Source organism: Castor canadensis, chromosome 7, assembly GCF_047511655.1.
Source record: "Castor canadensis chromosome 7, mCasCan1.hap1v2, whole genome shotgun sequence".
NCBI lineage: Eukaryota > Metazoa > Chordata > Mammalia > Rodentia > Castoridae > Castor > Castor canadensis.
The window spans coordinates 32,009,044-32,034,792 of NC_133392.1; the positions used below are offsets into that span (position 1 = coordinate 32,009,044).

General features: G+C 50.6%; 1 protein-coding gene across 1 annotated transcript in view; it reads left to right on the forward strand.

Annotated features, from left to right (window-relative positions):
- Window positions 1-1,670: 1,670 nt before the first annotated feature.
- The window catches only part of Slit1 (slit guidance ligand 1), a 165,100-nt gene continuing 141,021 nt past the window's right edge, over window positions 1,671-25,749 (forward strand). Inside the window, exons 1-3 of the mRNA XM_074078625.1 lie at window positions 1,671-2,162; window positions 21,988-22,059; window positions 23,725-23,796. Of these exons, the coding sequence (XP_073934726.1) occupies window positions 1,963-2,162; window positions 21,988-22,059; window positions 23,725-23,796 (344 nt within the window). The 5' untranslated portion in view covers window positions 1,671-1,962. The remainder of the gene's footprint in view (window positions 2,163-21,987; window positions 22,060-23,724; window positions 23,797-25,749) is intronic.

A 25,749-nucleotide genomic window follows, 5' to 3' on the forward strand; every position in this document is an offset into this window, starting at 1 on the left:
GAATGAGGATTTCCTTGTGCCTGAGGCTGGGGATGCCTAGGAAAAGGACTTAGAATTTCAAGAAAGAGGGAGAAGCCTGGAAGAGGGGCCCTTTCAGATTCTGGCCCGACTTGTGGGAAGGTTCCTTACTGTCTCAACATTCAGGGATCCCGGAGAAAGTCTCCTTTCTTGATGCTCCATCAAGAGAGCCCATACGCGTGAGCAGGAATGTGTGTGTGTACTTTAGAAAAAGAGCTGTCTGAAGCCTCTGAAAGCAGCCACGAGTGGAGACACACTGGCCACAGTTCTATCTGTGCTACCACAGTAGAGGCCCTGCAAAAATTTCATCCAGATGGAAAAGAAAAAGCAAAGGAAAACCCTGAGCCTAGGGTACTGGGTGTGCCATAAGGCTTGAATCTTGTGGTGCCACCACCACTAGGGCCAAATTTCCATGCCTGGCATCTCCCAGACCAACTGTTCTGGAAGCCTCCATAGCAGTTCTGGGGAGGGCAGGTGATTCCTGGCAATAGCCACTTCCTATTGCCAGGCTGTGGGCAGCCTCTCACCAGGCCCCAATGCACTGACAAGGTGCTGTCCACTCGAGCCACAACAAACCACAGCTGACCTTGGTTTAGGTAAGATGACTAATCTTTTCTGGGGTTGAGAGTAATTCTCTCCCTACCTGGATTTCCCATTCACACCCATGTTGACACCTACCTCAGAATAAGAGTAAGTCCCTGTCCACTGGGACAAAAGGCCTAGGTCCCATCAGGGTGGCCCTATGGGGCTTTTCTCACAAGCAGATGCTTGGCCCTTTTCCAGCTCTCTCTGCCACCCTCGGATGACAGAACTGAATGTTTCTTTTCATGTTTCCACCTGTCAGACACAGAGGAGCCCCTGTGTGGAGAAGAGCTTGCTGCACCCCGAAGCCAGCAAAGCAGGCCTGGGTAGAAAAACACCTCCCCCAGTGCACATGCTCAGTGCAGGCCATGTGCATCCTGATTGGCTTCTGTTCCCCTGGACAAGAAGGATCTGGTCATCTCAGGGAGAATGTGTGTTGGGGAGGAGGGGAGACTGTATTTGGCAGAGGGCTTTTATGCCCCCTTCCCCAGGCTCTGCCCTTGAGGTCCCAGGCTAAGTATGGTAGATGGCTCTAAGAGGTCACCTGGAACCAGTGGCTTCCTTTCACCAAGAATTGACACAGCAAGTATGGTGAGGCCCAAGAGCCTCACCCCCTGGTGTCTGTGGCCCCAGGAAAGGCGGTAAAAAAAAAAAAAAATTCTCCTTCCTCCTCTGGACCAGCAGCTGGGGGGCCACAGGTGCTGGGGTGTGTAAACGTGCTCACCCTCGCTGTGTGTGTGTGGTGTGTGCAGAGAGCTTGGGGGGTGGGGAAGGCAGGGTCGAGTCGTGGCTCCCCCTACCCCGCTGCCCCTGCCCACTGGCGGCGCCTCGGAAGTTCCACCTTTGGAACTGTACGCTGCTTTCAGCAGCCGCAGCCACCAAGTGGTGGCCGGGAGGAGGGGGCGGTGGTCCGAGCTGGGAAGAGGGCGGGGAGGAGCCTGGCCCTGATGTGTGCTTTTCGCTTGATGGATGACTGCCGGGTGGGAGCGAGCGTGCGGGCGTGAGGGGGTGTGTGTGTGCGCCCGAGTGTGTGCGCGGGGTGCGTGCGCGCGCGGGGCCTGCCCATTTTCCTCCTCGCAGCAGTCAGTTGGGAGCTGGAGGGAGGGAGAGGGAGACGCAGGCGGCGACGATCGGTAGAGGAGCCTAGTGCCCTCCGCCTAGCAGTCCTCCCTGAGTCGGTTCGCGCACTCGCGCTGTTGCTGCCCGCAGCAAGGTGCCTGCGGCCAGCCGGCCAGGGCGCAGCGCATTCGCCGGCGGGTTCCTCGGAGGCTTGGCCGGGAACTGCACCTGGAGGCGGCCCCGGACGGGGATGGTCGGCGGCTGCAGCCGTCTGGCACGCGAGCGGGACACAGTGAGGGCACCATGGCGCTGACGCCCCGGCGGGGCTCTTTGGAGGGGCTGGTACGGCCGGAGCTCTGGCTCCTGCTGCTGTGGACAGCCGCGTGGCGCCTGGGTACCACGGCGTGCCCCGCCCTCTGCACCTGCACAGGCACCACCGTGGACTGCCACGGCACGGGGCTGCAGGCCATCCCCAAGAACATCCCACGGAACACCGAGCGCCTGTGAGTAAGCCCCCACCCCGTCCACAGGGAGCCCCGAGGTTCCTCTCCCACCCAGGCGCTACTGAGGGCGGGGGTGGGGACAAGATTGTTGGAGCCCGGGCTCTGCAGCCCATGGATGGGTCAGTGCCTAAGGTGGTCTTTCCCCGGCCCCAGGGGCGCCTCTGTGTCCCTTTTCCCAGGTTCAAAGGGCCCTCGGCGGGGCTGTCAGCCCATGATCACACCTGCACCTCATACTCTGCACCGGCAGGCCCTTCACACTGCGCCAGCAGCACTTTATCCCTCCAGGGTGTCTGAGAATTCATGCCAGAAAGCAAGCCTTCTTGGCACCCAGGAGGGAAGCTCCCCGCACTCTCTAGGCACAATGTCTGCTTCTGGACACTTGGGGTTGGGCTGTGTTCTGAGTGCTTGTGTGGGTTTGGGCTCTGGGAGCTTGCTGCCTGGTCATGTGCGATGGGCGATGAGTAGTATGCTACATGGAGCCGAAGTTTCTGGTTTCCCCATTCTCTCCATTGTTTGGCCCACAGCCTTGACAATTCTTCCCATACAGGTGTTTGGTTCCCCCTGTACCCTTGCAGCCATCCCCAACCCAGGAAGACAATGGGACCTGAGGGCTTTGGGTTTGGGGCTTGGAGCATGTTACACTGAGCACCCAGAGAGGGGTAGGTGTGTCCTAGTTGGGGAGCCCCATGAATAACAGGAGAGGTCAGGAGCTTGGATCAGAGACCCAAGGTTAAAGACATTGACAATGACACGTGATAAAGAATCATTATTGCTCTTCCCATTTTCTTCTAGATTCTTGAGAAAGCTGGATCCGTTCTAGACCGTTAAGCTTTGTAGGGTGTGTGTGTGTTTAAAGCTGTATATCATCTGTTCTTCTATAGACTGTGAATTCGTGGATTTCTGGTACCCCTGGGCACCTCAGTAGTGTGAGGTCATGAGAGTCCACAAATGTTGACCGTGTGTGTGTGTGTGTGTGTGTGTGTGTGTGTGTAGATTTTTGGATGCAGGCAGGGCCTTTGTACTGCTTGCAGAGGTGACTGCACCAGGAGATTTTTCTGATCTGGACTTGGAGAAGGCTGGCAGCTCCTTTAAACCTTTCCACACTCCTGGGCAATTGCAGTGGCTCAGGAATGGTGTATGTATTTTGCTACCTTGTGAACACATTTTCTTGGCTTCCATTTGGTCAGAGATGGACATCTGACCCTGGGGAGAGCTGTTGCCTGGATCAAGGTTAGCAATTACTGACCATACACTTGCCCAACTCTTCTTGACTGGATCTGAGACTCTCCCCAGTCGGTTTCAGAGAATTTGCAATCTGCATGCAATCTCTCTCTCTCTCTCTCTCTCCCTTCCCCCCTTGTTGTGGAGCAGGGAGAAATGGTGGGGTGAAGAGGATTGGGGCAGCCTGTGCATTTTCTTGAGTGGACCTGGAGAGGAATTGAGCATCAAAAATCCGTTCAGAGGATCCCTGAGGTTGCCTGGTCACCCGGTAGACCTGTTCCCTTTGGACCTACTCCCTGTTGCCCTTGCCTTGCCTTGTCCACTGGGGCATTTCTCTTCCAGCTGTTACCCTGGCAGCAGCCTAGATGTGAGACACATGTGCCCCTCACCTTTGCTTTGGGATCTTGAAGTCTTTCCATACTTGCTTTCATCACCCTGAGTGTTCAGGGTAGTGTCTGCTCTGACTTTTATTAATTCTTTAGTCTTTTGCAATCAGAGAGTAATGGGAGTGAAATTTCCTAATATAGAGGAAAGAGTTGGGGTGGGTCCTGAGAGTGACAGTATCTCTGGATTGGAATCCCAGCTCCATCGGTTATAGCTGTGTGACTTTGGGCACCAAAATTCTCTGAACCTTAGTTGCTTTCCATCAGGGAAAGGGGGCTAGGGATTTGTCCAGTCTCTGGTTTTTGTGGGACTGGAAGGTAGTATACTGAAGTGTCTAGGATGTCTGGCTGCTTGCTAAGTGAGAGCCTGTTAAGTAAGATAGGCTCTATCCTATTATGATAAGATCGGGAGAGAAGTCTCATTATTTAATCGAGTGAATGTTTACCAAGCCAGGGACTTCCCTGGGTGCTGAGGCTCCAAGAGGAAGTGAGCACATGGTCTGGAGGACTGGGCAAGGGACCCCTAACTATGAGCTCTTAGGAGAGGGCCAGACCAGCAATGCAATGTAGGCTGTGAGAACATGGGTGCGAAAAGTTTTTTTCTGGGGTGAAGGACTTCTCAGAGGATGGGCTATTTTATCAGAGTTCACTGGGGTTTTGCCAAATAGAGAGGGCAGGCAACATAGGCTGAAGTAATAGCCATGAATCTGGGCATGGTGGTGTATGCCTATAATCCCAGCTTTTCAAGAGGCAGAGGCAAGAGGATCATAAGTTTAAGGCCAGCCTAGGCAATGGTAGTGGTGAGACCTTGTCTCAAAAAATAAACATTTAAAAAGGGGCTGGGAGCCTAGCTCAAGTGGTAGAATGCTTGTCTAGCATGTGTAAAGCCCTAGGTTCACTGCCCAGCATTACAAAAAAAAAAAGTAACAATATGAACACAAAGCCTGAAGCTGTGACTAGGGCTGATTTGATGGGCAGATGGATCAGCTTGTCCCCAGGGCTGAATCATGCTGTGACCAGTGGATATGAGGGGGTTGGGGGATGGAAAGAGAGATTGGGAAGGACCAAGAAAAGATCTGAACTTTTCCTTTGGGGTCTTCTGGGTAGGAATCCAGGGTGAGTTATCGGGGAGGTCTGACCTTCACTGTGAGCCAAGCTTCTGGAAGGCTGAGGAAGCCTGTTCACCTGAGGCAAGCCTGGGGCAGGCTCAGAAGGGCCATATGCAGAGGACGAGAACAACCCAAAGGAGGCCTTGGTGAGAGCCCAGGCAGACTCAAAATGTCTGTGGCAAATGCTCTCTGATCAATATGGGTGTCGCTCAGTATCGGAGCCTGGACAGCAGCTTCCTCTGAGGCAGCTGTGCATTGGTCTTTTGTCACGTAGGCAGCTTCTGCGGCAGCTCGGACGGCCTAGCAACTTTATGATCATATGTATTCTATTATTCCAGGTCCACACCTGTCCCCAAAGTGGGAAGAAATTGTCCTTGGTTTGCTGCCGAGACTTTTGGGAAGAGGTTGTATAGGGCCCAGAGCTGCTGAGGAATAAGTTCAGCTAGAGGGGCTGCAGGCAGGGCTGGGGTCCCGGGTGGAGAAGGGATGCTAAATAATTCACTGTAATGGAACAATTAAAATACAGAGCAAGGATGGGGTGGGGGGAGGAAGCTGGGAAGCAACAATTAAAATTGTGAGGATGGTGAGGTGGGGGTGGGGGGTGGGGGAGGAAGCCTGGGAGGCTTGTGTCTTTTATAGGGCCCAGGCTCAGAGTGAGCCTTGCTCACTATTCACATTTTTTTTTTCTTCCACTCAAGGACTTTGACTTTCAGTTGGATTTTTTCTTAATTAAAAAAAACCTTTTGGGCCGTAACGTCCAGAACTGTGATGAGAATGAAGTACGTGTGGACAACACTTAGTTCCTCACCCTGGGCACTTGTAGTCTAAGCTTGCCACAGATTACCCCTGGGTGCAGAGAGGGCCCTCTGGCGGGCCATCCAATAAAGCTGGGGCAGGGCCTGATGGCTTCTCTGTGCTCCTGGGCACAGCACATTCTGCTGCTGGTCAGGTCCTGGGACCCACTTTCTAGCTTGATGTCCCCTTGCCTCTTCTGCAGTTTGTCCACTCTGCCCTAGCTCTGTGCATACTGCAGAGGCCTGGGGGACCTATGGTGACTCTGAGCTCAGTCCCTGGAGACTGAAAGTCCCATTCAGCAGGGCTGGATGGCACATCCAAGAACAACTGCCCAGGCCACCCTAGGGCTGATGGTCTGGGGAGCCCACTGGAATTTCAAATAGTGACTGGAGGCGGCTGTGGTGATTGAGGTCAGGGACCCCTGAAGTCACATCTGTCACCAAGGTCTGGCTGGCTGGGCTCTCTGGGAAGACCACAATAGTGTCCTGCAGCAGAGACCTGCACTGTGCAGGGAAGTTGCCTCCTGATGGGTGAGTGTTGGTGCGGTGGCCAGTGTGCTGAACTTCCTGCTGGGCCCCAGTGCTGCCCCTCTATCTGCTTTGAGACCCCATTTCCCCACAGGGAAGAGGGCACAGTGACAGCTTTGCAGATAGATGGTGAGGAGTAAGTGAAGGGTTGCATGTAGAGAGTCTGGCACCGTCCATGGCACACGGCTGATGTCCTATCTATACACGGCCTTGGTGGGGGACACCACAAGACCTTTGCAAGGACTTGCTGCTGTGTTTGAGAAAATGCTTTGTGATTCAAACATTGGGTGCAATATTCTTATTATTTAAGCCCATACTAAAGGTTAAGGGTTTGGGTAGGGCAAAAGGAGCTAGGGAGGTACCGTTTGAGTGTTGACCATGCTGCAGGCTGCTCTCCTGGACTCTTGTCTGTTCAGAGTGTGTGGTCACCTGCCTGGGCATCTTTTCCCTGTCCCTTGCAATTCGGAGACAGGGAGCAGGCACTCCGCAGGCTGGAGGGTAGTGATGGCATGGCTTTGGAGCCACCTGCCGGGGTGTTTAGCCTTGCTTCACTTCTCGGCAGCTGGGGCACTGTGGGCAAGCTATGGGGTTTAATTCATCCATTCAAAAGATAGCTACTGTCTACTAAAATCTGCCTTGGGCGGAACAGGTAGTGCCGAGCAGGAGAAACTGGCCTCTCCCGGAGTTTCTGTCCAGCTGGGGAGAGAGATGAACAACGCAATAAGAGATAAGCACATCATTGCAAACTGGGCTAAGTGCTTGGGAGGAAAGCACTTCCCAGACCCTCCATTTTCTTGCCCATAAAGTGGGGGATGATGATGGGGCCTGAGGACTGAATGTGGTAGTGCTAGGAGCAGCGTGCGTACGGGGCCTGGCAGACAGACAGCGAGTGCACAATAAATGGTGCTACTATCATTGTTCCTTCTTAAGGTGACAGAGAGCTGCAGGGACGCAATGGGAACTTGAGACCACTCGACACTGGATCCTAGCATGGCTGTCCTTGTCCCTTACCAGGCAGGCAGGTGTGCTGCAGTAAACACGGAATCCCTGCTCTGGACCAGGGGGTGGCTGTCGGTGGCCCAGGCCACCTGAGGCTGCCAGCAGAGGCGGCCGTGCTCTTTTGGGGCCTGGCGAGGGGTGGCGGGGGACAGGCAGCTCCTGCATTATTGGGAGCAGACGGCCGTTTGGCGGAGTTGCCGCCTCCAGTTCTGTGCCGGCATTAGCAGCTCGGCAGGGCTCTTGCTTAATGGGATTTTCTTCCCAAATGCTGTAATTATCGCCATACAAATACTTATTACCCAGAGCAGATGACGGCCGGGGCTTGGGCAGTAGCCAGGGAGCTGGGCTGTACTCGGGGGTGGGGAATTGGCTCTTTTTTGACGGAGCTCGCGACCCCCTCCTCTCCTTTCTGGAACCCGGCCTGCGGGGGACAAACAGCTGTTGGGCACCTGCCGCGTGCATAGCATGGAGAGGGGGCCGGCGTGGACGCCAGCTCTGGGAGCTTGCAGCCGGGCGGGGGACAGAGAACAAGTACGGAAGGACATCTTTAGGGACACGGAGTACAGTGGCTTCCAGCGCAGGCGTTGGTGTGAGAATGGCCCAGCTTGAATCCTGGCTTTGTCAGCTACCATCTGAGAGATCTTGGGCAATTCATTAGTGACTCAGTTTCCCCATCTGTAAAATGCGGTCAGTGTCGGCGCTTACCTTGTAGGGCTGTGAAGTTCGGATGAGATCATCCAAGTCAGTGTGGTCAGCAAGGAGGGCTGGCGGAATGGCTCAAGTGGTAGAGCACCTGCCTAGCAAGTGGGAGGCGCCAAGTTCAAACCCCAGTACCACCAGAAAAACCAAAAACCAAAAAATACAGCGAGGAGCATTACTGGATGATGGAAGGGAGAGATGGTGGGGAGGGGGGTCAGATGGCTGCATCGAGGGGAGCAGGGGCTTGAACCTGGAAGGCTAGAGGCAAAGTGAGGTTAAGGGTAAATGTGTGTCACACACATTTGGGAAGAAGGAGGGTGAGGTGCAGACCCACCTGATGGGTGAGGAGTTATGTGGGTGAGGTCTGGGAGGCTGAGAAACCGGGAGCCTCCACAGCGTGTGTGCGTGCATGTAAGCAAAACTTTGGACAATTCAATGATTTTTCAAATAGATTTACAGACTTGTGCAAACATCACCAAAATCCAATTTCAGGATGTTTTTTCATCACTCCAAAAGATTTCCCATGCTCATAACCCTTTTTATTTTGCTAACAAGTGTTGGAACTCCTGTATAGCTTTTATCCAGATTCAGTTGCTCATATTTTGCTTTTATTTCTTTTACCATATGTTATATACACTCAAATTTATACACACTCCCATGTAGTTTTTGTTGTTTTCATTTTAGTCTCGCTATTATCCCAGGCTGGCATTGATCCTCCTGCCTCAACCTCCTGAGTGCTGGGATTACAGACATGTACCACCATACCCAGCTTCCCATATCATTTTTTTTTGAATCATAGACTAGGTCGGAGACATTGTAAATTTTTCCTTTAAGTACTTGTGTATTTGCTAAGAGCAATGAGACTGTCAAAACTGGAATATTTAACATTGTTATAATACTATTATTTATTCAATTTTATTTAATTAAAATAAATAATTAATAATAAATTAATTTATTCAAATTTCATCAATTGTCCCTATAATATCTTTTATGGTATTTTTTTTTCAGACCCAGAATCCTTCTTTAGATCACATAAAGCATTTAATGATCTTGGCTCTTGAGTCTCTTTTAATTTGGAGTTGTTTCTCTGTCTTTCTTTGTTTTCCTTGACCTTGACATTAATGAAGGTGACAGACCAGTCGTCTCAATTTGGCTTCATCTGATCTTCCTCGTGGTCACATTCCACTATGAATTTTTTCCAAGAATGTTAAATAGGTGACATTGTGTGTCATATTAGAAGACACATGATATGGGTGATTTTAGCTTCACTAATAATGGTGGTTTTAGTTTTGAAGTCTGCCAGGCTTCTCTGCTGATGGTAATGGTCCTATGATATTAAGAAGTAATTTGTGGGGAGCTATTTTGAGGCCTGTTCCTTGCCAAACACTCGTCCACCAGCGTTAACACCCGTTCATGGTTTCCCAATTGCGTCATTTCTTCTCTGTGAGCTGAGGTTCTACCACGAGAAAGAACTTGGCCTTCTTTGCCATCTGTTTGTCTGTTTATAAAAGTATGGACTGTGGGTTATTTATTCATTGGGTTCTAATTTGTTACCATCATTATTGATTTTGATATTCCGACTGTCCCAGATTTGTCCAACGGGAACCCCTTCAAGCTGTGTCCTTTTGACAAAACCCTTTGAGCACCTGCTCCCAGGGGTCTTGAGCGGAGAGTGACAAGTGCAAAGGGTGTTTTAAGAAATCCCATTGGCTGACCTTGGTGTGGAGAATAAATGGAGCAGTGTCGGGAGGACCAGCTGGCAGTGGGGAGGGCATTGATTATGGCGAGTGTAGTTTCTGGCTCTTCTGTAGCAGGGGTTTTGCTGTTACTGTTGTATTTTTATACTTTAAAAACTTTTGAAAGATTTTTATTTCAAAATAAAGTTAGACATACAGAATAGTTGCAAAGCTCATCCAGAGGGTTCCCATGTATCCACCAACCAGCTTCCCCCAACCTTTGCATCATTCACAACCACAATAGGGTTAGCAAAACTAAGAAAGTAGTGTGGCTCCATACTGTAAAGTAAACAAAATTTCCCCACAAATGTCCCTTTTCTGTCTCGGGATCCAACCCGGCATTCCACATTGCCTGTAATCATTATTGTCTGTCCTTAGCCTTCAGTCTGGGACAGGTCCTTAGTCTTTCTTGGCTTTTCATGACCTTGACTCTTTTGCAAGGTTATGACCAGTTATTTTGTGGAATGCTCTTGGGTTTGGGTTGCCTGGCGTTTGTCGTGTTTCTATTGAGCCTATGCATTTTTGGCAGGAATGTCCCAAAGGCGATGTGTTCTCAGTACATCCTATTAGGAGGTCATGACATTGACCTGTTGTTGCTGGTGTTAACCTTCGGTTCCTGATTCAGATAGTGTTTTCCATTTGCAAATAATATATATTTGGGGAAGAGACTAGGTGATATTGTTTGTCCTTAAATTTTCATCTGCTAATTTGAGCATTCATTAACGAGTTTTGCCTTCAATAATTGTGTCTTTCTAGTGTCCTCATTCCTTCCACATTTATCAGTTGGAATTCTTTGGTAGGGAATAGAATTACACTACATACCCCAGGTTGGTCTGGAACTTGTGATCCTCCTGCCTCAGGCTTCTGGGTACTAGGATTACAGGCCTGGTATACTCCTTTTTAATTAGGTGGTTTGTCTGATGGATACCTTACATTTCTACTTTTCTGAGGTAGTGTCTCATATATCCTTGCAGCTCTGTTGTCTGACATAGGGTTGGTGCTCAAAAGATGTGTGGTCAGTGAATTCTTTTTTTTCACCTTTGGTGAGGCATTTCATGGGTTCTGACCATTGCTTTAGAAAATGTGGCCATTGTAGTAGGCTGAGTAATGACCGCCAAAGATGCCCATTGTCCAGGTCCCTGGCTCAAGTATACATATTACCTTTCACGGTCAAGGGAACATTGCAGATGTGATTAAATTAAGGAACTTGAGATGGGGGATGGTCCTGGATTATCTGGCTGGGCCCAATGTCATGAATAGTCCCTCTAAGAGGGAGGGAGGGTCAGAACTAGAAGTAGTAGATGTGAAGACTGAAGCAGGAGGTTTGAGGACTGCCTTGGCCTTGGCCCACACTGAGGGCAGGAGGCAAGGAGGGAATGGCGGAGGTGGGAAGAGCTCTGCCTGGGGAGCAGGGGGAGCATAAGCATGGAGGCGGCGGCCTGAGGGTGAGGTCCAAGGCAGGCTGCTGGAATGGGAGACCAGCTCATTGCACAACTGGGAGAAACAATTTCCCTGGAGAAGTGGAGGGTGGGAGCAGATGGCTTGGAGGGAGTAGGTGATGGGGACGTTTGTGGAGGACAGGATAAGCATGGAGGGGGCTCAGGAGAGTGGCTCAGAGAGAGCTGCTTTCAGGTAGGGGCAGGGGGCAGGTGGAAAGGAGCTTTCCAAGGGGCTGTGGGAAGGAGGCTGCAGGGCCATTGGGGGTCCCGGAGGTAGGGGGAGACTGTAGGTCAGAGAAGGACGGAGGCAGAGAGACAAGAGAGGGCATTGTGAGTGCATGTGTGGTCACCATTTAGAGCCCCTTCCTCATGTTGGGCTTGGGAAAAATGCTTTCTCTGTTTGCCTGTTAGTCCTCAACACACAGGGGGGAAGGTACTTCTTAGTCCTGCTGTGCAGATGAGCAGGAGGTTCAGAGTGGTGGAGCCGTCTGTCCAGCAGCAAACAGCTGGCTGCTAAGCATTTAGCTGAGAGTCCCTGAGTCTTAGGCTCTGCTGTGTGTTTGTGTTTAGTTTTTAAATTCGACTGCTGCTCTACACATCGTAATGAGGCCTGACTTCTTTCATTCATTCTGGGTACAAAACACCTGTCAGTGCTTAGCCTTGGGCAGCAAAGGCAAACTGGTTATCGATTCCTGCCTGTGAGTGTTTGGGTGATGAGTGGCAGGCTGGCCCAGGAGGGGATTCTGGTCTGCAGGTGGAGGCTGGTAAGTGCAGGTGTGGAGGTGTGAGGAGGCGAGGTTGCAGATGGAGCTTATCCTCATTGAGGCAGGGGGCCTCTCAGGGGTCCAGGGTGGCCAGTGAGCGGGTAATGGGTGTGCAGGACTGGTGGCTGCAGGATGGTGGCTTAGGGTAGGACCCAAGGCAGGGAAGGGGATTGGCAAGGGCAAGGTATGGCTTCAGTAGTGAAGGGGTGAGGGTGGAATTTGGCCCTCAGAACAGAATGTACCTTGGAGTTGGGGTTAAGAACTGGGCCTTGGTTACTTCACATCGATTAGGATGGCTGCTATCAAAAAAGAAAAAAGAAAAAAAAGTGCTGGGTATGATGGTGCACAACTGTAATCTCAGCTACTGGGGGTGGGGTGGGGTGCTGGAGATTGAGTCCAGCACAAAGTTAGGGAGAGTCCATGCCAGCAAGCGAGACTGGCATGATGGCTTGTGCCTATAATCTCAACTCTGTTAGAGGCATAGGTAGAGGGATGGAGGCCTGAGACTACCTCTGGGCAAAAATGAGAGACATCTGAAAATAAATAAAGCAAAGCAAAACCAAAAAGATCTGAGGACGTGGCTCAAGTGGTAGAGTACTTGCCTACCAAGTTCAAGGCTGAGTTCAAACCCCAGTACTGCAATGACCACAAAAATCCCATAGACAAAGTATCGTGTTGGTGAGGATGTGGAGAAATGGGAGCCCTGTGTGCTATGAGAGGACTGAAAACAGTGTGGTTGTTCCTCAAAAAATTACCCGTAGAATTACCATATGATCCAGCAATTCCACTTCTGGATATACTCCAAAGAATGAAACTAGAGACTTGAAGAGAAATTTGCACACACATATTCATAGCAGCATTATTCACAGCAGTCAAGCAATCCAAGAGTCCATTGATGGATGAATGGCTAAACAAAATGTGTATACAGAAAATGAAATATTATTCAGCTTTATAAAGGAAGGAGGCTGGGCATGGTGGCCCACTCCTATAAGCCCAGCTATCCAGGAGGTGGAGGAGAAAGATCTCAGTCCAAGGCCGAGACCGGTGGAAAAAACAAACTAAAGCAAAAAGTGCTGGGGGCGTGTCTCAAGTGGTCTGAGTTCAGTAATCCCCAGTACCAAAAAAAAAAAGGGAAAGAAATCTGACATATGTTGCAACCTTGCAACCTGGAGGACTTTGTGCGAGGGAAATAAGCCAGTCACAAAAAGGACAAGGAGTGTGTGATCGTGCTTATAAGAGAGTAAAAGCATGGTTGCCAGGGGTTGGGGAGAGGGGAATGCAGACGTTCTAAGCTGGTGCAGATTTTCAGTTTATGGGATGAGAAAGTTCTGGAGCTCTGCTACAACAATGTGAATATAACATAACGCTACAGAACTGTACACTTAAAAATAGTTAAGGTGGTAGATTTTATTATACATATTTTACTACAATTAAAAATAAATAAACAAAAAAGAGCTGGGTCCCAGGCCCAGGCATGTCAGGGCTCAGATCCTTTCCCCTCAACCTGCTTGAACTTAAATCCTTAAATCGTTTATGCTTCAGTTTCCTTATCTGTAAATCAAGAGTTAGTTATAAAGAACTTTAGAGCAGGTACTGGTATGAAGCTTAAATGAACTGACTTGGTCAGCACAGCTGGCATGACTACTGCTGTTGCTTAAGCTAAGGAAATGAGGATGGTCCCCAGGATCCTGGGGCACAAGGGCAGCTCAGGACTGGCAGTAAATGTGCCCCAGCCTGGGGCACATTTCTGCTCACCCATCTGCTCACCCATCACAGGGCAGAGGGCAGTCCCAGTGCTGGGGGTTGGTGTCAGGCCTGTGGGTTTGGTGGGGCAGAGGACTGTTGAGGTGGCTTCAGGACTGTGGGAAGGCTCAACTTGCCAGTGGTAGAGTGTGCCAGGCCTTGGCTTCACCAGCCAGCAGCACCTGGCTCCAAGCACCTGTTGGCCTATGTTTAGTGAACACCTCCTGTGTGCCAAGTACCCTTTTAGGTGCAGGGGGACAGCAGTGAGAAACCAGAGGTGTCCCCTGCCTCTAAGCTGGCAGGGGAGACTGGCCTTTCACAAAGGACCTGGTGTTGAGCACACTCTAAATTGCTACCTGAGCTCTGGTGGAAGAGCCAGGCAGGCACCCATGGGGAAGCAGGTGACATTCATTGGAGCTTGCAGGTGGTAGCTGTCCCAGGTGTGAGCGTTGGTGGGCAGGTGAGGAGGGGAGAGCTGTTCATGCAGCTCTGGGTTGAGGGGGCAGCTTGGCAAGGAGAAGGGATGGGGGAGCCTGGGGTGTGCCCTGTGGTGCAGGCTGGACTTCCCTATGGAAGGGACTGAGGAAAAGTCAAACATTTACCTCAGTGCCCAGGCTTGCTGGCTGGAGGCCTCTGCTCTTGGGGGCTACAACTGTCCCTTCTCTGAGGCGACCTGTGCCTCGCTGCCCTGCTGGACTCAGATCTCTGGACTTCAAGAGTCCCTCCACACATGGCCAAAGCCAGCAGCTGTGGCCCTTGTCCATCAACCCTCAGCTCTCAGAACCACCAGGCTGTGCCCTCTGGCCCTCAGGTCCTCCTGCTTCACCCCTGCCTGAAGGGAGCCTCCTCACTACTCACCAGCCAGTAGTCAGACACCTTTAACAGGTACAGAACACGGTTATCCCATTTTACAGATGGGGAGTGAGACTGAGTATGTCTTAGTCTGTTTTCTGTTGCCTGTGACACGATGCCACAGACTGGCTTAGTGCTAAAGAAAAGAATGCCAGGTGATGGTGGCTCAAGCCTGTAATCCTAGCAACTCAGGAGGAAGAGATCAGGAGGATTATGGTTTGAAGTCAGCCTGGGCACACAGTTCTTGAGACCCTATCTTGAAAAAAATTTTCACAAAAAAGGGCTGGTGGAGTGGTTCAAGGTGTAGGCCCTGAGTTCAAACCCCAGTACGGCAAAAAAAAAAAAAAAAAAAAAAAAGAAAGAAAAGTTTATTTTGGCTCATGGTTTTAGACCAAGGTTGGTGGGGCCACATCTGATGATGGCTTTTTTTGTTGGAAGAGTTCTGAGGAGGCACAGGACTGTCACACAGCAAGGGACACAAGAAACCGGCTTTTGTAGCAGGCTCACCTTTGGGGTAACCCATTGATTGCATGATGGAACAATTCATTGATGAGGACAGACTACAATCACCTCTTTAAGGTCCCACCTGGTCCTATTTCTTACCATGTCACAATGGGGAATGAATTCCAACATGATTTTGGAGGGGACACACCATAGTTAGAGCACAGGGAAGTATTTGCCTGAGTGCACAGAAAGCAGAGGGTGGGGCCTGGCTCAAAGCCCAGACCTGGGTACAAAGGCCTGAGTGATTAGGCTGAAACACCGAGCCACCGGGCTTGGCTTCCTGGTGTTGCACACTCAACTCATAGCTCCACTTGTAAGCTGACACCAGTGACACGGCCTGTGAGGGTCGTTGTGAGAATCACATGGAGCTGATGAAGATGGCAGCGCCTTCGAACAAGACACTGGCCCCTTCCACCTGCCCCCTGTGCCTCCCCTGCATGGAGTACAGCCGGCTAGGCTTCCTTCCTGCAAAAGGTGCCGGCAGTGAGCTGGATCTCTTGCTTGGTAACTTGGACCTCAACTGTTCTATTTTCTTGCTCACCTTGAGCTCATCTAGGAGAGGAGAGGAACCAGAAGGGACCTCTGTGTATGCAGCTTTTGTGAGGTCATGCTCAGCTGGGGAGAGCACTTATTAATTAGCGGGGTTTTTCTTTTTTGAGTGGTTAGGGGGAGCAGGGAAACCCCACTCAACCCGATGCTATGTGACACATGTCCTTTTGTGCATTTGAGAAATCCTTATTCAGACACCTGCACCATGTGCTGTGTTAGGTCCAGCGGAGGCAGGTGAGCAAAAAACCAACTCGGCCCATGTCCTCAAAGAGCTTCTGGTCTTGTGTGTTGTGTGTGTGTGTGTGTGTGTGGGTGGGTGTTATTCGGAGTCCAGAATTCCCCCAGAATCCCTCTAAAGTCACCCCTGATTTGTGCTACAGAGCAGAGGGCGGATGCAGGCCTGGGATAAGAAGGGTTACAATTAGAAGGGGAAGGCAGCAGGGATATTCCAAGTAGAGGGGATGACAAGTTCAAGGCTCTGCCACAGGACAGAGTCAGGACAGGTCTGGCTGGATGGGGGATGCAGAGCAGGCCATACAAAACTTGAAGTCCATGGTAAGGAGATGTTTGTCTTGATTCCAAGAGCAGTGGGGTTCATTAAAGGTGTTAAATGGGGAGGGACACGATCAGAGCTGCAGCTTGTCAAGGCCACTGGCTGTGGCTGGAGAGGGTATTGGAAGGGAGCCCACTTGCAGTTCTGCAGGGCTGCTGGCATGATGATGAAGGAGTGGATATTCACGGGCAGCTGGGGGGAACTGGGTTGTTTGTAGGTGGGGTGCTGGGCTCCTGGACCTTGGTCTGGGCATGGGCTGGGGAGGGAAAATTTCCCTTCTGACTGCTCTCCCCTCCTGAGTCTGCAGACACTCAGCTCTCTATTTGGCCAGGGTGAGGCTCAAAGGAAATAGCCGAGGTGCACAGCTCCTGAGTCCAGGAGGCCTGTGTCATCCACAGGGCAGGTCTGGTCAGGACGAGTATAGTTTTGGACAGTGACTGAGCCTCCATCACTATGGCAGGCTTGAGCCACTGTGGGAATGTTCTGGTCTTTGAGGGAGCAGGAAATCCAAGGGTTCCTTTTGGCTTTTCACGAACACCCAATTGCTGGTGATCAAATGATTATTTCCTAGAAGCGTCAAGAAATCCCCATGTGTTTTTGTTTTCTCCTTTGGGCTCTTTGATTTGGGGGATTTTCTCTAAAATCTTTTGTTACCAAGATTTTCCTTGCAGGGCAGGGCTCCACAGGAACTGACGGAAATCAGTGCCATTTGCCACGAAGGTGTATTTCTTCCTTGGAGAAAGATGGGGTGCATCTTTTTGAAGAATGCATCACTTTGGAAGGCAGAACTGTCTTAGGGCATCTGGCCTGGTCTTTAGCATCCTAGGGCCTGAGGGATGTGAGTAGCTGGCTCCTCCTGCTCAGCTTGGCCCTGCCACTCAGTGTCAGCCTGAGCTGGGCCTCGGGACATCATTCCTAGGCGAGTCATGGTCTTTAAGGAAAATAACAACAACAGTAGTAGTCAAAGTCATTGTGGCAGGTAATACTGATAAGAGAGTACTAATGGTGTACCATGAGTACGTCTAATGGCGTTTTAGAATTGCGAAGTCACTTAAACCTCACCACAGCTCTAAGAGGTGGATGCTATCAACATTTTGCAAATAGGGAAACAGGCACAGAGAAGTTAAGCTCCATGTCCAGGGCCACACAGCTAATGTGATAGTGGCACAGGAATCGCTCCAGGGTCCAAGCTCTTAGCTGCTAAGGACGCACATAGCTCAGCCCCCTGGGGGTGATGTCGCTTGGGCAGAGCACCTGCTCTTGTTACCGGGCTCCAGGGCAGGTATTTCCTCCTAAAAGCACGAAAGCCACCTTTAGCTCTGTCCAAGGTCTGACGGCTTGGGTGCTGGGACAGGATGAGTTCAGCAACATGAGGCTTTGTGGTGAAGGAAAAGAACATGTAATCCTTTTGGCCCAGATTTGATCCACACACCATCTATTTGCTGTGTGGCACTGGGCAAGTTGGTTTACCAATCTGTGCCTCAGTTTCCTCATCATCGAGTTCGAGAGGACACAACTCACCTGCTTAGGTGACTGTGTAATGCAGTGAGATGAAGCATGTTTGCATCCAGACCCAGAGTCTGCATACAGTAGGTGCCTAATAAAGAAGAATGATGGATGTGGGTTCTGGGGGTGAGGCCTCAGTGAGCTCAGGTGCCTCTGGACTGTGAGGCTGGGAGCTGCCCCGGTGGGTCCTCCCACCTGCTCCTTCTGGCTGCAGTGGTCTTTGGGCCCTAGCAGTGTGGTACAGTCTCCCAGGCAGCCTATTAGCCAGGAAGTCTCCATAGCAACACCCCAGGACCACCTGTTGGAGGAATCAAGGACTGCAGAACAATGACCCCCTTGCCTCATTCCCGCAGCCTCTGCTGAGGGTTGCAGAGGCAGGGCTGGCTGAGGGGGAGGGGTGGGCTACCCAGTGGTGATCACTTTCTTGGCCTAAGTGGCAAGACTGCTTCCCAAGCAGCAACCCTAAGATGTGGAAGCTTCATGAGCTCTGAGGCTGTCCCGTCCTGCTGGCTGCCCTCTGGGGTAGGGCTGTCACCTGAGAGGTGTCACTGATGGAGAGCCAGGGGATGCAGCAGCTAGCCTCCTGGAACACAGGCTTTTTTGGCTTTGCCATCTGTACTATTATCCCCCTCCCTGCCTGTCCAGGTCTCTGCTTGTGTTGGAATGGAGTGGGGAAGGGATGGGAGGAAGACGGTTAGGCTAAGGAATGCCTCCCAGTGTCCGCACACGGGTGCTGGTGCCAAGGGGTGAGAAGAACAGCATGGAATTCAACCCACAGCTCTGCACTGGGCCCTGCCTTGTTCCGAGAAGTCTTGGCATTTGACTTTGCCACCTGCAAAATGGGAGTAGTTATCATAGTCAACTACCTTATAAACCATGGTTACCACAAGAAGGAATGGATGAACGGTTGGAAGATCCATCAGATTTCTAATGACCTTTGACAGAGTAATTCTTCTCCTAGCAACAGATTGCTTCCAAATGACACCACGCTTTATGCAATATAAATATAAATATAAATATATATAAATATAAATATATATATATATATATATATTTTTTTTTTCGGTATTGGGATTTAAACTCAGGGCCTACACCTTGAGCCACCAGCCCTTTTAGTGATGGATTTTTTTTTTTGAGATAGGGTCTTGCAAACTATTTGCCTGGGCTGGCTTCAAACCTTGATTCCCCTGATCTCTGCCTCCTGAGTAGCTAGGATTACAGGTGTGATCCACTTGTGCCCGGCTATGTAATATCGTTTATAAGTGAAAAATATCAAAACAATCCAGGTGTCTCAGGAACAGGGCATTGGGGAGTGGTCCTGGAACTTGATATTCCCAAGTTCCAACCTTAAGAGGAGAACAGACTGTAGCACTTAGAAGTGACCAATAATGACATCTCATCCATCCTCTTGTCTTCAGAACTTTGCAAAAGGATTTGGTGCATCTTCAATAAATGCTTGCTGAATTATCTCTTCTGCAGAAAAATTGTATCCAAAGAAAACAGACCTGAGAGAACATTCTAGAATGTTGATGGGGATTATTCTTAGTGATGGGACTATGTGAGATTTTCATTCTCCTTTATTTTTCAGGAAGTAGGAAAAAATGTAAAATGTGCATGTTACTCTAATGCTTAAATGCAATAACTTGAAAATTGTATTAGCTTATAAAAATACAGATGATTTAAAAAAATTGCAATGCAGAAAAGCAAACTAAAAAGAAACTGAAGTTACCTCATGTCTCACCACGTGTCAATTACAGCCATTAATATGTGGCCTGCACCCCTCAGCTTGTCCTATATCCATAGCTATTTTGAGAGAGAGACAGACAGAGACAGACAGAGACAGAGATGCAGAGAGAGGCAGAGGCAGAGAGACAGAGAGAGTGAGGATAAGGGGATCATGAATTACAGGCTGTTTTGTAGCCCATTGCTGCATTCTGGTCATGGGTGGGTTTCCGCATCATATAAACAGACAGTACCATTTTTTGTGGCTGCACAGTATGGATTCTGTTCCATGGATAATTGTTCCTATCATTCAGCAATTTTGTCCTTATAATTAGTGTTGATGTCCCTTTACAACCAGCAAGACAAAACAACCAAAAATGTCCTTTGCTTTTGGGTTTGGAGGATGCTTACCAGGCTTGGAATTGGAGCCAGTTTTAAAGGGTTCATGATGACATCCTCAATGTTTGAAGAACAGTCGTCTTGCAGAAAGCCCTGATTGGTGGCTGTTCCATAAATTCAACAAGAAAAATCCTTTGGACAGGTGTGGTGGTTCATGCCTGTAATCCCAGAACTCAGGAAGCTGAGGCAGGAGAATCATGAGTTTGAGGGCAAAAATACATAAAAACAAAAAAATAAATACCAAAGATCCTTGCACTGAAAACAGGCATGTCATATGGAGAGAAGATGTCCTCATGGTATTTGGGGTGGGGGACAGCACACTCTTGGGTGCTTGCTGGCAACTGTGCTAACTTGGAGAGGTTTCAAGCCCCTCTCAGATCCTAGTAGAAAAGAGACAAGGAACGGGGAGTGAGGTTTGCCTGCCACTCCTAAGACTTAAGAGCCAGGCCCAGGGGAAGGACAGAGAGTGATCAGTTGATGAATTATTGACTTGTCAGCATGGGCTGAAAGCCTGGTTCCTAGGGTCAGACAGTTGTGGCTGTGGTTTCTGTCACCTACTAGCTGGTGACCTTGGGATGGCTCCTAGCATCTGAGAATTGCTCTTTCATCAGTGTGTAAGGTGGGCATGGTGGCTACTCTCCAGCCTCGTAGGAAGAAGTGAGTAATGTGTGCTGTTCTTACAGGAGGCAACTCAGGTCGTGAGCACCTCTCAACCAGAGCTGCTTGTGTCATATCTCTCCCTCCCTCCCTTCCTTCCCCCACCCCTACCCCATCTCGTGTGTCCTCATGTTTTGAGACAGGGTCTCTCAGTATATAACCCAGACTGGCCTTGAACTCACCATATAGTCCAGGCTGGCCTTGAACTCACTATGTACCCAGGCTGGCCTTGAACTCATGACCCTCCTGCCTTAGGCTTCCTAGTGCTGGGATTACAGGCATGCCCTACACATCCCACTGAGATTTTGTTTTCAAAGTAGCTTGGACTTGACTTGGGCCTGTGGCCATACCTGGAACTTTTGGCCAAAGTTGATTGATAAGAAGACTGGGCTGTAGGTGTATGTGCACGTGTGTACGTGCAGTTGGTTGTGCATGTACATGTGTGTGTTGAGGTGGGGGGTATTTGGGTTGATGCAAAGCATGCAGGTGTGTGACAGTGTTAAGAAAGAGGAGGCAGCCTGGCTGTGAGTAGGAGATGCCCATGGGGACAGACAGATGGTGGAGGGGACAGGTGGGGATGGAGCTGAGTGTGGACTGCTGTGTGAAGCAGTGAAAGAACTTTCTGGTATGTGTCATGCTTCCCCTTGGAAGGGCCTGCTTTCCTGAGGCCCCTTGGGAAGAGCAGTGGCCTGGCAGAGGCTGAGTAAGCTTCTCTGGGAGGCCTGGTGGGGACGTGGGGTCAAGTGACCTCTGAGGGGCCATCCATGTCCAAGGTACACAGAGGATGATTGGATGGCCAAGGGAGGAGCAGATGTGGCTTGGAAGGGAGGAGGAGAGGAAGAGCTGATGGCTCAGGATGGCATGAGAGAAGGAGCCAGAGCAGCTAGCAGCTGGCCCGTGGTCAGCCTTCCCTCCTCGGCCTTGCCCTCCTGTTTGCTGCTGCAGGACAGGCCTCATGGTGCCTGCCCCAAGCCTTTGCTGGCGTCCTGCTTTCTTAAGCCCACTGTGATCTGAACCCACCTCCCCAGCTGTACTTCCTACTTGGGGCTGACTCAGGGTGGTCTTCCTTGGAATGTCTGTTCTAGTCCTCTTTGGGGCAGCTCTTCCTTGTCATTTGGGCTTCAGCAGAGTCTCACTTCCTCAGTTTGTAGCCTGAATGGACCTCCCTGCCTTTTCCTGCTCAGGTATGGACAGCCCTCAGGAGCCAAAGTCACCAGCATGACATTGCAGTGCTCCTGGGGGGTTGGAGGGGGGGCAGCCAGGCTCGGTACTTGTGTATGCTCACGCAAACCCTATGAGGACACACAGTTGGCACCCCCATTTGGTAGAGAGGAAGCCGAGGTTTAGCAAGAATGCCCTGAGTAGCCTCTCTCTCACCTGCCTGTTTCCAGGTTCTTGCTTGTGGCTCTCTTGTCCCCCCACCTAGATTGAGCTCCTTAGGGCAGAGCCATGCTTCTGGTTTTCCCAGAACTCCCAGTAATGTGCCATACTTGTCAGTTCTGCTGGTGGGATGTCTGTTGCCCAGAGACCCAGTCTGTTGGACCTCCACACAGACTTGGGGGCCTGAGACTGACATGACCCCCAGCCCCATTGGTGAGGCAAGTGGAGAGGAGCTGGTAGCTGAGCCCTGGTCCTCTCCCCACTCCCTGTTCTCTTTTTCTGTGCCAGGGAACTCAACGGGAACAACATCACCAGGATCCATAAGAACGACTTCGTGGGGCTCAAGCAGCTTCGGGTGCTGTGAGTATGGGGTGCTGCTTTCCCTGTGGCCTTCCTCCTACCCCCCCGCATCCAGGTGGGAGTGAGAGGCTGACAGGCTGGCCCAGGCCCTGGGGAATCAGTCTTGGGACCCCTGAGGGGCTGGAGTGGGAGTGATGTTAAGAGCTGACGCGTTAACTGCTGACTCCCATGTGGCTAAAAACTTGGCTATGGCAAAGGACCTGGGAAGATTGGGCAGCCTTGTCCGTTGGCTGTCTCCTTGGGAGGGAGGGAGACCATGAAGAATCTTTTTTTTCTTCTTTTTTTGTACTACTGAGGTTTGAACTCAGGGCCTCGCGCTCTATACCTTGTGCCATGCCTCCAACCCTTTTTTGCTTTCAACTATTTTTCAGATAGGGTCTTGTGTTTTCACCCAGGGCCAGCCTTGGACCTTGATCCTCCTATCTATGCCTCTCACGTAGTTGGGATCACAGGCACATGCCACCACACTCAGCATGCTTGTTGAGCTGGGGTTCTTGATAACTTTTTGCCTGGGCTGGCCTCAAACCTCTGTACTCCTGATCTTTGCCTCCCAAATAGAATAGCTGGGATTATAGGCCACTGCACCTGGCTTAAAGAATTTGTAGGTCTCTGAATAGTCAGTTTGGCTGCTGTGGCAGAATGCTACCGTTGAGGTCCTAAAAAGCAAACCTGTTTTTCTAGCAGTTCTGGAGGCTGAACGTCCTAGATCAAAGGTGCAGCTGGGTTGATTTCTAGCATGTCCTGGGGCCTCCATTCTTTCAGGAGTGCTAGTTTTGCAATTCTGAGGGTCTTTGGAGGAATGGGAGGCCTTGTGACCAGACCTCCATTGAGGTCAGGGGTGGCAAGTCACCCTTCTCCTCTTCTGAGTGGAGAAACCCTCCTCTCTCGAGGAGCCCCCCTACCTCTCCTCCAGGCTTCCGGCAGAGAAGGAGAAGTGTCTGGTGGCAGTGCCTGCCCTCACCCTGCTCAGACCCTGTCAGATGCCCATGCAGGGCATGTCAGCTCCTTGAGAGTGGAGAGGGGAAACTCAAGAGAAAAAAACCCCTTCAGTTTCTCAGAAATCATGCAGCAACCCAGCTATTGGCAAAAATGGTGCCCCAGGAGCTGGGTGCTGTGGTTTGAATGTGTTGGTGGTGGGGAGACTCAGAGTCCCACGGCACCAGGTGGCTGGTTGGCGCAGGACCCCACTCTTCCTTTAGCAGATGGGGCCATGCGGAGTGGGGATGCAGGCAGAGGGGTTGTCTGCCAGCTGCAGTGGGTTTGCTGCATGTGTGGGCTCTGCCTTCCCTCATCCTGCCTGATGTTCCCTCCTTGGACATGTGCCTCTGGGTCAGATGAGGTCCTGTGCCCAGCAGACTAGAGCCGTTCCCCTGAATGTCTTGGAGCATTAAGGTGGCTTCAAGGGGCCAGTGTGGGGCGCGGCTGGAAGTGCATCTTGCAGTCAGGCTCATGTGCCCAGGAGCCTGTGGGGGAGAATTTGCAAGATTGTGAGGAAATGCATGCTCAGGCTGGAGCACAGGTCTGTGTGAGGCCTGGGCACGGCTCCTGTCTCATTCCTGTGCCAGCGTTGCCCTGGCAGAGTTCGCCTTGGCTCCTCCCTCGTACCAGCTGTTCCAGGAGCCCTCATCCAAACCCTGTCGCTCTTCTGTCTCTTTGCTTTCCCAGGCAGCTGATGGAGAACCAGATTGGTGCGGTGGAGCGAGGAGCTTTCGATGACATGAAGGAGCTGGAGCGACTGTGAGTACTGGTGGGCTGCAGGCTCTGGAGGGGCTGGGGCTGGCAGACAGGTTACCTACCTGCTGGGCTGCTGATGGGGACAACCAGGGGCCCTTAGGGGAGGAAGTGCCAGCCTGCTTTGCCTGATGGTGGAGTGGAGCCAGAGCAGCTTCAGCAGTGGCAGGGATCACAGAGCATGGTGAGATGGTGGCTGGAAAGCTCACCCCTCCCCGCACCTCCTCCCCCTACCCTATTCTCAGTGCAACTTTCTATTGTTTGTCCCCGAAAATATGTGAGGGCAAAAAGTCACACGAGAAATTCGAAGTTCCATCCTATCGGGGTGGCGTAACCACTGTTTTCAAAGGAAGCTGTTGGTGTGTGGAGGGGACCCATCAGGGAAGTCCCAGGGGCCACCTGAGGATCACCTTAGGTGCTCAGGGACAAAGCACAGGCATAGGAAGGTGGCAGTGTGTTCTGGTTTTGCATGGCTTCTTTATGAGCAGGGCTTTCACGTTTGAAATTGGGTCATGATCAATTTTTGCATTTTGGTCAGAGACAGTGATGAAGGGAAAGACTGTGGGGGGTGGGTGAGGTAGGAGGTGGGCACTCATCTATTCATTGTGGTTCCTCAACTGGTACTTCTGCAAAGTGGTTTGACCACAGGGGTCCAGGGTCCCACAGCTCATGCTCTTTGAACCAGAAAGCCCATTTTATTTTAAGGAAACAGAGACGGTTAAAAATCATGTCAGGATATTCGTGCATATTATTTAAATACCAAAAAAATTGAAAACGGCCCTTCAAGTAAAAATTAGATATAAAATCATCACATTTTTCTTTTTCTTTTTTTTTTTTTTTTTTTCTGTACTGGGGCTTAAATTCAGGCCCTTATGCTTGTTAGGTAGGTGCTCTACCACTTGGGCCACTCCACCAGCAATTTTTTGTGCTGAGGTTTTTTGAGAGAAAATTCTCGAAAATAATTTGCCTGGGGCTGGCTTTGAACCACAGTCCTCCTATTTCTGCCTCCTGAGTAGCTAGGATTACAGGTGTGAGCCACTGGTGCCTGACTTGTATTCTTTTTTAAATGAATTTTCTGACAATGAGTTTATGGTAATTGTAGCTCCGTTGAGTGCCTTACTCTACACCAGGCACCAAGCTAAGCTCTTTGCCCTGTGGTATCTCACTTAATCCTAAAACAGCACTGCTTCTGGTGGTATTTCACAAATGGAAAACAGAGGTGTCTGGAGCTTGAGTCACTTGCTCAGGACCATGCAGGAGAGGGCACTGGATCATTTTGCCTTCCAAGCCTGAGATCTTAATGACTAGGACCCAGTACCTCCCCTTTCACTTTCCTATCAAAGAAAATAAGGTATAAGTAGGGAAAAGAATGTGGCTGCCTCATTGTGCCCTTGCAGCCTGGGAGAGAATCAGGGTGCTCTTTCTTTTGTGTCCTCGCCCAGGCCTGAAGCTGAGCGATAAGAAGTCCACAGCTAGGTCAACCATTTAGTCCTGTGTTTGCTTTCTTTAAAAGGCTTAGAAAAAATACATATTAATGACCTGGCTCTCTGGCCGATTTGGATCCAACCCATTAGGGCTCCAACTCTGCTGCTGCTATGCCTGGAGGGGGAGAAAATGTGGGCAGGGATTGGAGGTCTAGACATGACCAGGACTGGCCCCTGTTGTGCCTGCTGCTGCCACCCCAGGCTCGGCAGGGTCATCTTTTTTGAGTTATGACTAGTCACTGCAGACTTTGTCCCTTCTGTCCTTTTCTAGTTCCTTTCTTCCAGGGTGGGTCACTAGCAACTTCACAGTGGGCACTTACTCTGTCCCTGGAGGTGTTGGTGCATTCAACCCATGCCTTTCGAGTGGTCAGTTCAGTGGCCACTATCTCCGATTTGTTGGCTATCAGGGGTGATCAGTTAATCATCAAAGTTGTTTGAAATGCCAAGTCATAAAATTCACATAGACTATGACTGA